General features: G+C 41.5%; 1 protein-coding gene across 5 annotated transcripts in view; it reads right to left on the bottom strand.

Annotated features, from left to right (window-relative positions):
• RBMS3 (RNA binding motif single stranded interacting protein 3) overlaps window positions 1-12966 on the bottom strand; it is a 710181-nt gene that overhangs the window by 255816 nt on the left and 441399 nt on the right. For all 5 annotated transcript variants that reach the window (XM_042042917.1, XM_042042918.1, XM_042042919.1 and 2 more), the window contains one exon: window positions 6170-6261. In XM_042042917.1, the coding sequence (XP_041898851.1) occupies window positions 6170-6261 (92 nt within the window). The remainder of the gene's footprint in view (window positions 1-6169; window positions 6262-12966) is intronic.

The following is a 12966-nucleotide window of genomic DNA, read 5'->3' on the forward strand; positions in this document are numbered from 1 at the left end:
CCCTAATCCATCACTGTTAGTGCAAAGCTGCTCACTGCTTTAGTCTTGATTGTCTAGGACGCTCATAGGACACTGTCGTCTGCTACTGCAGATCTTCTGAAATTTAAAGTTAGCACTTTGCTAGCACATCTGTGATTTGAATCCTGAATTTAGACAGTGTTTCATCTGGGAAAAAAAAACCAAAACAAAACAAAAAAACAAACCCACAAAAAAAATTTCCAGGTTTTGAAAGGCACATCTTCCTAAGAAATTTTGAGATACAACCTAATACAAGCAAATAATTTAATCTGTCAATGCTCTTGCTTTGTCAATTATTTTCCTTTAAGGAATGGAAAAATATCCTATATTTACAAAACCTGCACTTAAGAGCCAGCTCCCTCTGGGAAACTATGATTCCCCATTCCAAGAGCAAAAGATAGTTTATGCAAAACACAGGTAAGCAGGCAAGAGAGGATGAGGACAGCATGACTTTGATAAGTAGCAGTACATGAAATCTGGAACTTCTGGTTAGTGCTTCTGCAGGATGCCTTTGATACAGTAGACTTGGTCAAAGAAATCAAAGGAGAGAGACACTTGCATGTGTAATTTCCATATCTAAACTGAACTACCTCTCATTTCCTTCCAGCTATGACTTTTCATTGTCATCAGGATTGTTACCAACTCAGCTCAGTATTGGTCAGCCAGCATGTGCTGTGAAAAAGCACAGGGAGAGACAGGGCACATTTTAGGAAGATAAGAGGAGAGCTCACTGGAGAGTGCTCCACACACATACACGAGCCGTGTGCGCCAAACATCTCTGACAACTGTTGCAGCAGCAGCAGCCCACGCCTGGCTGTGCAATTCATTCAGAAATGACGTGGAAGGTGGCCAGCACAGCCATGGTCTCAGCTTCTCCTACACTACTGAGCATGGCGAGGTTTCCAGAGGCGCCAGCCCCTGTTCTAGCAGCAAACGAAAACAGTGTTTTATAAATCGCCGACACAAATATTTGACTTCATGGAACAGTTCGCTGGGGATGGGAGATCTGATAATTAAAGCACAGGAGTAAAACAAAGCCTGACAATTTCAATATTGAGCTCTAAAACTCCTAGAATATAATTTTGATTTCAAAAGGAAGTTTAGCTCAGTCCGTTAACCACAAATATTATCAAAAAACTCAACCAACCAGTATTCTGAAGTTTCGTTAGCTAAAATTTGCATACATTTCAATCATGAGTTATGAAACCAGTGTATCGTGTATAGGCCATATTTCGTATTTTGTAAGGATAGCATTCTTATTATTTTCATGAATTTTTAAACTGCAAAAACAAACAGAACTTTTCATTAAAAATCTAGATTAAAAAAATATTGGAAAGAAGGGTTTTCACCAGAGTTTTTCTATTTTAAGGATCAGCCCTTTAGAGTATTGGTGTCTGACAGAGAAAAAAAGGGAAGTTATTTAAAAAGAAAAGAAAATGAAGCTGAAAACTAAGCAGACAGAATGAACTTATTTGGTCAGCTGACTCATACCAGAGCAATGCTTAAAACCTACGCAAAAGTCTGGAAAATAAATAAGATTCTTCTGTGGGATTTCCTTTTCCTTGGTCCTTGGAGAAAATCTATTTAACTATACAGGAACCAGCTCTCTGTTCCTCTTTAGAAGCTCTTGTGCTTGGCTCTGTTCTGTGGGAAACAGCTCCCTTTTATCTTTCACCTAGATGGTGATTACTCCCTTCATTTAAGCTTCTGCATGATGGAGAGATGAGGAAAATATCACACAAGAAGCAAAATTACTTTCTGCAATTCCCTTGTGGAGGAAAACACATCAGAGCCTACTGGCACAGCCCTTTTTCAGAACCAGTTCCTGCAGTGTACTCTCTAGACAGCAATTACTGCAGCAGAGTAGTAGTAGCAGAAGAAATGGCTCCTTGGACTTAGCCAGCGCTAATTAAATATTCCTTCAACGTCCGCATTTTTCACGCGGGTCTTGAGGATGTCTAAATGCATTATAGGTACAAAACGAAAACCCAGAGAAGACACACATCATCAAATACATTTTTAATCCTTATAAAAGCAGGATTGAAAACACTTCCTTTGTGAATGTATTTGTTTCAACACTCTTGACGGGCTGCTAGGTATTAAAGAAGTTCTTAGATACTCTGCTAGAACCCACCTTCGCCTGAACTTCCACATTATGCAATCTTACAGCAGATTAGAACTGGAAATAAAAAATGGTAGAGAGGACCCCAAAAGTCTGTGAAGGTATAAACTGATTGCACAGTTCAACTGCAGGCTGACACAAGCTCAGATGCTCAAATTTATTTAAACAGCAGACTTCTATTGACTTTTCAGGTGATTTAGACTCCTTGGCATCATTAAAACTTACATATAAAGTAGATTAAGAAGTGTTCTCATGAATGTGTAATTCTGGATGAAGGACTATTGCAAATCCCAAGAATAGATGTGGCTACAGATTTTATTAGAACACTGATACATTTTTCATGTGTACTAGGCTTCCTTGCCTACTTGTCTGAGCCAACTCCCATATAACTAAGATTCTCCTTATTAATTTTCCATATTCTGTCTATAATATTTTTCTAGGAAATGCAGGAAAGGAGCATCTGGAAAAACCTAAACTGATATATAAATCATGTACATAAGCAATATTTTTTCTGTCATGTTTCTGTAGTCCCTAGCATAAAGAGACAACCAAATCAATAATTCCTGTGAGATCATCCAGAGGCATATCAGTTGTGCCATTTTTAGTAGGAAGACAAGCCCAAAAAACACCTGGCCTCTATGAGCCTGAACAAGCAGGCACCACATACATACAAATGAATCTGCATGTCCAAAGGCAAGCAAAAAGCACACAGCAAAATAAGCCAGGCCAGCTAGGAAAACATCCCTCAGCAGCTCCATAGCGTTAATTCTTCTCAATAAATTAAATTCTTAATAAGCACTTTTGAAAAAGATGGACAACTTAGATGAACTTTATTGGACACAGGACAGTGGCAATAGTAAAAACTCCTGCTTCGTGTACCTATGAGAGAGAAATGCTAAAGAAGCCAGGTGAGGACACACGAGTGTACAAGAGCCTCACACAATTTTCCTATGGGTGGGAGGTTGTGTGGGTCCCTGTCCTACCAAGTGGGCAGCTGCCCATGGGCCCATGAGACCTCATCTCCTCAGCTGCCACCACTACCTCTGCAGCCACACCTCTGCAGGCACTGCCTCTGCTCTTCCTCTCCCTCCACCAAATCCTCTTCTGCCTGCTTCAAACCAGAACACAAAGAGAGATTCAGACATGTTTAACGGTTGGGTTTTTTTTCCCTTTGTGGGTTTATGGGGTGTATTAGTCTCGACAGAACAAGTTTTCCAACACTGATGGGACTTGGAGCATCAATCCACCAGAGTTTAACCTTCTTCCAGAGGCAGCACTCTGAAACAAAATCAGCCAAAATGGTATCCAAATGCTATTAAAAAAGAGGGAGGCGGCTGTATTTTAGCATTGATAAAATGAGTATATTTTACTCAAGTCTCCACAAGATACTTCTGCTAGCCAACATGGGTGGGGGTTCAGTTCTGCTTTTTGTTTTTCAAAGAAGATTCCTGGATTTCTATGAGAAAAATTATATTGTGTTAAAACTGAGAAAGAACCACTCTTTCTGAGCAAGATTTCTCTCCAGAAAAACATCACAGACAATACCGACACTTCAGCATACTTTCTCTCACTACCGAAGAAGGCCAGCACATAGCAAAAGTTGGCCAATGCCTCTTTCACCTTTATTCAAAAGCATCCACAGCTGGACTGAGATTATTGACATTTGCTGAACACAGGTTACAGTCTGTCTTCTCTCTGGCCTATACACGGGGCAGTCTCACTGCTTTGCAATGCAGAGTAAAAGACAGAGGACATTGACACTATGAAAGGATGGCACAAAAAAGGTTTAGAGAATTTCTTCAGACTTAACTCCTTCTATTCTGATTTCATTTGAGAGCCACCATTCACCTCTAATTAAAGCAGCTCTTGAAATAAAACTGCTCCAAATAAACTTCCAGAAATGCAGGCTAAATTACTGTTCTGCCCCTTTCCTCAAACCTCTTCTGAGCCCTCACTGGTAAATCAGACACTGGCAGGTAACACTGTCTTTCAGTCCTGTTACGCAACTTGGCTTCCAACATGTGCAAGAACTAACTTGTTTCTCCAGATAGATTTGCTTTCCCAGGCTCCTGCCTTCTCAGCAATGTGAGGTACTTTGTGTGGAGTCATCTCAATTTCCTTTGAAACCCCATTTTTCTAAATACTTAGATTTTTTCAGAGATAAGAAAAGGCAGTTGTATATTTATCTTGAGCTATCAAACACACTAAAAAGAATCTATCTGAGATTCCAGGCACCATGGCTAAATAATAAAAATACAGTCAGTCTTATGCAAACAAATGTGTACACACCAGCCGCCTCAAAATCTTGCAGGGCAAAAAACTACTCCTGCCACAGATTCCCCAGAAAACAAACCAACCAAGGGTTGGTATAGCCCTTCCCACTATGAAAACATCAGGCTTTGCTTTTAGTCCCTAAATATTGGACAATCCAAACCACAGTGTTTTAAGTCACCTTCCTTTTTTTGTATGTCCATGAACACAGGCACTGCCATTGTTCATTGTTCTGAATCATGACAACCCCAAGCATAGATTTATCTTTCAATTCTATCTTTAAATCTATAATTTTAAATCTATAACTGCACAGTTTTATATGGATTTAGATTTTTTATAGATTTATATAGATTTACTCCTCTCTACAAATGACTATTTGATATCAATCATTAGGACAAAACATATCTCCTGTCTTTGGTTTCTTTTCCACAGCTTGACTAATGCATCAAATTGCCTATATTTTAACAAGGAGATGCCGTATATCTGAGAAATAAAATATCACAGTCCATAGCAGAAGCTCACATTCTTCAGCTTGCCATCTTTTACCCATTTGAAGCAAATATTTTTTATCACCATGTGTCAATAAAAACTAAGAGCCAATAAAACAGCCTAGCTTGCATTGTGGGGCACTCTTAAACAGAAATACATGGATGTCATCCAGTTTCTTTCAGGCACAGTGAGTGTAATTCAGTACAAGGCAAAAGAACCTCACTTACCAGCAATGATTTTTCTCTGTAAAATAAAAAAAAAAAACAAACCAACACAAACCAAAACAAAACTATGTTTTCACTAAGACATCATTGAAAAACAAAGGTTTAAACCACCAGCATTCCTTTAAGTGGAAATCTTCAAATCTGATGGTTGTTTATTAGTTGATTTCCCTCTATTTTTGTAATTACCTGTTTGCTTTCACTGTTTTAGATTCTAGGACAGCATCATTTCTACAGAGACTAAATCAGGCAATATCAAATGCTTTTTGTGATCCTCAGGTAAGGCATTTTTAAAGCACAAAACAACAGCTATTTTTGCTGGCTGACACAGTCTAGAGCCCAAAGACACATTATTCCACCTTCAGAAAGGGAACAGCTGGACCACACGATGGTCATTACTATAACCCCTGTCTCCCCATCAGCCTGTTTGCCTGGGGACAAAAGAGAATTCCAAGAGTGACTAAGCTCACTGTGCTTGCTGTGGCTCCTACAGCCTCTCTGAACAGATGCCAGTCACCTCCAGACAACCTTTAGCAACTATTCTTTCAGCAACCTGCTACACTTCCATTTAAGTCCTCAAAACAAAAAAAACCCCTCAACAAACAGGAGAAGCCAAACCTAGGCAGATCAACAAGATTTTCCTTATGCTCAGTCAATCACTCCTTCAGAGAAGCCTACCAGCCATGTCAGATAAGAGTTAACTTTTCCAAAGCAAAGGAACCAAATGAAGGCAACTGTAAAGTGAAGAAAAGGCAACTATCACCCAGCAGTTAGCAAGAAGCATTTCCAATGCTCTTCCACTCCAGTGCTCTGTCTTACAACCCTCTCCACAGGGAGGGGCAGAGAGAGAATCGGATCAGAGCCCATTATGTGAGACAGCTCTCAAGAACACAGACAAACCATGGGATGAACAAGGCGCTGGAGCCAAAGGATGAAAAAATCTTTGGAATAAGCAATCCAAAACCTTAAGAAAAACAGGAGCAAAACAAATCCTTGGAAATTTAACCCAACAGCTGAAATAATCCTGCAATAACACGGTTCTTCTTACCTTTGCCATCTGCGCCTGCACACCATTTGCTTTGAGAGATGCTACTGCTTTCTGTGCTGCTGCAGGACTGTCAAAATCTACAAAACCATAACCTGAAAAATAAACAGATAAATACAGATTTTCACTATTATCCATGTGTATGAGCACAGATAAAGATTTTATTTTAAAAAGAAGGGAAATCTTTCCATTCTCTCATACTGTCTCACAGTCTTCCAGTAGCACTGCCACCACACCTCTATTTGTCACTTCTTTTCTCCTCAACCTAGTGGGGTTTAAGGGAATGCATTGGCCTGATGCTTCAAAGTGCCTGAAGATATGAAGCAGAGGGGGAGTGCAAGCAGGTCTTTGTCTGTCCCAACAGATAAAAGGTCCCTGAGAGCTCATGGGACTCTGGTGCTCTGGAGTCCTGCCCCATCTCTTCCATAAGAGGAGGTAACAGTACGGACCTTCCTGGCACACAAAGCTACAGCTTGCAATGGCTGGTTTCATGAGAAAACAACACACCTTCCCTTGTCCCCTGAACCCATACAAGGATTAAGCCTCCGAAGAGGAGGGCAGCAAGTCTCTGTGGCAGGCTGGGGCCATCTGTGCAGGGGCAAGGAGAGCAGCCTTCCAGCAGGTGGGACCAATTCAGGGAGAAATCCCAATGTGTGCTCTACGGGCAACTGCCAGATAGCTCTAGAAGATGGTGAGATAGCAAAGTCTCAGCTTTGGTCAACCACATCCCTTTCATCCCACTGCTCTCTGTACTGGAACAAGGGACAGATCCCTGCCAGGAATTGCTTTGGGGTATCATCTGAACAGCAGCCTAGTGAGGTTAGATCTTAGGGATTGGCAAGGGATAATCACCTGCTTTTAAGTGGCTTTCTTACTCCTGGTATTTGCATTAGTTTAGTATATTAATCAGCCAGTCACTTCCTATCTTCTCTTCTTCCCTCTCCATTTTTTTCTTCCCTTAACCAGCAACACTGGTATGTTCAAGCAAGCCCAGTGCGGTTAAGCCCCTACTGGACAGCAACAATGCTGAAAGCATTTTTATTTTCCTTTAAGACATAAAGTAAGGGTAAGAGGGCAAGGAATGGCCTTTTCACAACTTTTAAAGCACTGAGCTCTCTCTGATCTTCAATAACATTCAAATGTCTTGCTCATAAGGATTTCAACTGAATTAGGAAGATCTAAAAATCTCACTGAGCACCTATTTAGGCAGCTGCATATATTTCACAATCCATCCAGGGAAAACCCCTACATCTTATTAAGCAATTACAGTGCAGGTAAGCATGTGCTGCTCAGACAAGCTGTGGCCAGGGGCCACATCTTTAGCATCTCCCTGGAAAGCCATATGGATGAAACTGAACCGCCTGAAAGCTTTAATAATATTAGCACAAGCATATTTATAGCTTCTTTGCAGACATCTCCATTTACTAGGTCAATACACATCCTACAGGAGGCAACCACAGATATGATTTCCTGCTGTATCCATTTGTGTTTCTTTTCCCAGCCTTTCCTCCTACTCTTGGGAGACTTCACTGCTGTCCTCTCTGCACCGAATCTAGGTATAAGAGTGTGTGCTTACCTTGCCCCTCAAATTACAAATATCCCTATTATTATTGTTGTATGCATGCATTACTCAACACAGGGGTTAGTCCAATCATGAAAGAATTTTGTGTACATGGATGTTTTTGTTTCTTGGCTTAAATCTCATTCACAAAGTTTTAAGAAAATTAAAATAAATAAGAAAAAATAAACCAGACAAAATTATTAAAGAAACTGCTGACTTAAGGAGCATGAAAAGCACTACTTTGTAGCAAAGTCAGTATCTGAACCTTTCTCTTCTTTTCTTAGCTCAGTTTTCTGTTTTGGTTTGTTTGGTTGAGGCTTTTTTGTTGTGGGGAGGATTGGAGAGATCTTTTTGATAGGGTATTACTACAGATTGAGGGACACTGTGATAGAGACACTGACAGATTGAGGGACACTGTGATAAATCTAATAAACACTAGAGCTTGATCAGCTTGGGGATGTGAAGAATGTTTGACCTTCTCTGATTCCCTCATTTGATTTTCCCTTTTAACTGCAAGCCACTTTTAAATCAGCTTGTTCTGCATCGCGTTTTCCTTTGCAGCGCTACCCAAGCACTCTTCTCACTGCAGAGCAGCAGTAAAGCTGATGCTGCTTTGAACTAAAACACATGCTACAAGGGAGCAAGAGTCCTCCCTGGATTTCTCCAGTGCCTTTGCCCTTCGGGAGAGCAACTTCTGGAAGGAAGGAGGAGATACAATTAGATGTAACTTCCATTTTCCTGTGTGAGAAATCCTGACAAGAAGCCAGAGCTGCCAAATGGGAAATCTGAAATGTCTTGGGAAGTCATGGGATGGCTTGGATCAAACACTGAGAGAATTACTTTTTAGAACAGTGAGGTGGTCTTCTCAGGAGAATAATTTTTTTTTTTTTTATTTCTCACCATTTCCATGCCCAACAACCAGGAGCAGAAGTGCAAAAGTAAGTTTTAACATTGTCATGAAAAACAGATAATGGAGTTAGATTTTTATATTAAGCATCAGTGTACAGTGCAGGCTTCATGTATGAAGCAATAGAAAGGAAATTATTTTTAATATGACTTTCCAGACAGCGCAATAAGTATTCACATCTAAGTTTTGCTTGTAGATATAAACCAGAACATGTAAGAACATTCCAGCGTTGTATTACAGATACCAGGTATATCTAGCATAATAAATTATTGAGGAGTAACATCAGTCCATAATATCTAAAACCATGAATATCTTCTAAGCATTTTTGAGTGGGCACAAGGGGCTATATGACCATACCAGAGATCCAGTGAGAGTCTTGAGACAAAAAAAAACATCTTTAGCTGTCCATTATGCATTCTAGTATTACTACTCCCTGCCTCACTGCAAAGTTGTTCTTTTTCCTTCCCTCAAGCTCATTTTCATTCCAAGTATCTTTTTGTAGCCCTCCCCCCTCCTGACACATCTCTCCACCACACACAGAACATCAGGACAAAATCACTCCATGGCTGAAAACCTGTCCAAAGAACATCAATCTGCTGCAAGGGAAGCCAAGTTCCCAGGCTGTTTCAGCATTCAAGTATCCTTACAAGAACCCTGCAATGCTATATAACAAAAAACCAGGCATGTTGCCTTTTTGTACAGTTTCCGTTCTTCCATGCAGACGTTTATAGTCTATGTTAGTGACCTACACCAACATATTTCATTTGTTTATAATCTCACTTCATTTTTGTATCTCGGGCAGTAACTAAATAGCGTCGGTTTTTCTGTTTGGGTTTTGGGGGTTTGTGTGTTGGGGTTTTTTTGTTGTTTTGTTTCATGTACTTGTCTGGGTGGATGAAGTTTAGCCCCCACAAAAGCTAAAACTGGGTCTTGGAACATCCCCTCCAGTGCTCTCCACAGTGTAAATGAACCTCCAAACTCCCTGTGCTGAGAGTTCTTTTCTCTTGCCCAGGCTATGGCTGAAGTGGCTTGTGCTCCTCGCCAGCAGAACTGGGCTGCTGTGGCTGCCCCTGGCAGGTGCACCGTGGCTGCATTTGGCTGCTCCGGCATCTATCCCTGCTCAGATAACTGTTCCCTGGCTCCTCCTGGGAAAAGGTAGGAAAATGGCTGGAGTCATCCCCGGGAGGAATTCAGATCAGGGTCTGCCAATCAGACGCTGCTCTAAGAAAACATCTACATTTCTTTTTCCTCCTTTAAAAACAAGTGCAAGCCCCACCAGACTGTCCCTCTTCTAGACTCAAATTCCACAGCTTTTTTTTCTTTTCTTTTCTTTCCCCTGCATTTTTATTGTGTGTTCACTGCCTTGTAAACATTCTGGTCAATGGATTATACGTTTTTTCCCCCCAGCTTTTATGCAGAACATAATGAAAAACAAACTCAGATTCTAAACCAGGACCTTCAGACTGTGCTCACAAAAATCCATGACCACCACAGGAAACCAAAACCAAAACTATTTCCCCTTTTTTCCTGAAGCACCCTGACATTTTCCTTTAAGAACTCCAAATACAAATAAGGAAAGCTGTGTTGCTGCTTTGAGAGATGGGAATTGAACTTAATCACTAATGTGAGCCCCTCATTTCAAATGTCCTTACACTGAAGGTGCCTTTGGTACTCCAATGCTACAAGTACTCCAGGATCCTGAGGTCTATTTTGTAGAATGCCATATTACTGGTTCATGCATGCAAGCACACACACAAAGAAACCCAAAGACAAGACTATCTAGAATAATTGTTAAACTTTTCCTTTAAGAAATACAATGCCCGTAATTTTGTACAGGCCTGATGCCATTAGGGCTAAATAATTAAATTTAAGAAATAAAACCAGTATGGGTTGGTTTTTTTTTTACCTGTGGGGGAAAGAAAACAGCTAAGCATCAGCAAACTCAAGTTTATAGCTAGCTGCAGTAAGTGCTACCCAAATACACTGGCAGACACTAAACATCTCTGTCTCCTATAACCTAAATGGCTGGGGGCCTCCCAGTCTCAGTTTCTCAGTTCCATAATTAAGCTTGGCAGCAGGTTCAAATGAATTAAAACTGAATGTCACTATTTCCTCAACAAATCCCTCATCCTTGTTTTTTCTTACTTGTCAGGAGAAGACCAGCAGAACAGCAATTAGTGGTAAGCAGTGCAGTGAAAAAGAACCAAGTATACACTAATTAGGTCACTCACCAAACACGTTCATTTCATTGGCAGATTTAATCAATGCTTTCCTGAAATGTCTTAAATCTCCTATGCTAATTTAAAGTTTTGTTATTGTTGTTACTTTAAACAGGGATGGGATGCCTGGAGATTTTCAATTGCTTTCCACAAATCCATTTCAAAATAACAACCCCTCATATAGTATATCATCAAAATTTCGGCACAGGTTTTAGGAAATGGCCTCTAATTTTATGCCAACATTTTTGTGCCTGCAAATACCTGTGGGTGCAATTTTGTGGATTTAAGTAATTGCAGGTGTGTAGAGCTCTTAGACATCAAACTCTGAATTGCCCTGACTGATTGGGTACTTAGGGGTAATGCCAAATAATTTAAGGGACTGCCTGGCACTTGTGGTTCCCAGAAATCTCACGAAGTGCTGGATGGTGGCACAGAGAAAAGGCGAGCTCCCATTGGCACACATGGGCTTTACACTTCCCCTCCAGGAAGCTCTGCTGGTGTAGTGACAGGAATGAGAGCCTTGCTGCCTTTTTGGAGCATTAAGGCAGCTCCCCAGTCGCTGCTGAAAGCAGCATTAGTTACTCAAAGTGCATGGGAACAGAGGTTTCAGGGTGTCCTGGGAACTTGGTCCCCCAATTAATGCTTACAGCTAGCACACCAAGGTGCTTTTTTGCATGGAAGACGCTCCGTCGGCAGTCGCCGCTGCTGACGCCATCGGAAAGGGAGCTGTCACGGCTGCTGAACTAATCTGCACCACCCCAGCCTGCTCTGCCCTCCTTGCTGTCCTGACTACACACCCTCGGATCCCCACAGTGGCTCCATCCTTCCTGCTGGCACTGCCCCTGGAACCAGCTCGCCCACGGCCCCTCAGCCACCAACGGGTTTGAAAGGACAACATGCAGCCAAGCCACAGCTCGGCAGCCACCTGACCGCCCAGGGTCAAAATAAAAGAGAAAAACAACGCCGAAGAGCAGGAGAAGTGAGGAGTGGAGAGCCTTGGCATGCTGCTGAGCTGGAGCTCTGCAAAGACAGGAACCTCTGGCGGGGGGCTGAGAAAGGAGAAGCCATGACAAATGAGGGAAGATAAGCTGAGGATGAGCTCTCAGCCTGACCCTGACACAAGGCCAAACACCCCATCTGACCTCTGACCAGGTGCTGCTTTAAATCACTTGAATTCAAGTCAAACAGTACTCTCTTGTTTTTTGGCTCCCACACATCCACACAGACACAGACAGGAGACCTGATGCATCCAGCCAGGAGTCTGGCATGGAGTCTGGGCACTAATTCAGCTGGTGTTCCTGGGTCACTAATCGTGAAAGCACCTAAATACTGATGGGGAATTCACACATACTGAGGAGCTCTTCTGGTTCCACTGATATCAACAAACTCACTTCACCAAAAGAGTTAATGCTTGGTTTCTCTAAGTCCATTTTCTGTCCTTCCTGACAGATGGAAAAGGCCAATCTTCCCAGGCAATCTCCACTCCTGCCAGGCCCTCTGTACCAGGGGCTGACATGGGCATTTAAGGGAAGCTGTGGCAAAACAGGAACTCCAGCTCTTATAATTTCCCACCTTGGAGATCTTGACTTGGTCCCAATGACTCCTTTTGGCAGCATAAGATTTGCGTAAATTTTGCATAATAATACATAATAGTGGAGAAACTTTTTGAAGATGAACACAAATTTGCTTGTGTGTAATTACAATTCCATTCTACCTAAACTTTTTTTCTAGGTCTGAAGACCAGACCATTTGGAACTGTCCTTCTCACCAGCACACAATGCCTTTTTAATGTAAGAAAGTTCCCAGTCCTTGTTTCTGACCATCTAGAATTCAATACATCAGATCTGAAATCCGGAACAGAGAGGACTGAGCATATCATACAGGTTTGGTCTTCAAGGAGTGTAGAGGTTGCTTGGACAAAAAAGGGGACAAAGTAATTTTAAGAGAGTGTTTGCTTTTTTTTCAATGTTTGTGTTAACATTACTTAGAGATTGGAAATTAAAAACCACCCCCAAAAGGAGATGTGATGAGGGAGAGGAATACCCTAGGGTATTCCTGCAGCCTACGGAAGAGGCAGCAGTCAAAATTACTTGATGAATTAAGAAACCATGAA

This window comes from Corvus kubaryi, unplaced genomic scaffold (genome assembly GCF_017639235.1).
Source record: "Corvus kubaryi isolate FWS band 111438036 unplaced genomic scaffold, C.kubaryi_AGA036_p1.0 37398, whole genome shotgun sequence".
Taxonomy (NCBI): domain Eukaryota; kingdom Metazoa; phylum Chordata; class Aves; order Passeriformes; family Corvidae; genus Corvus; species Corvus kubaryi.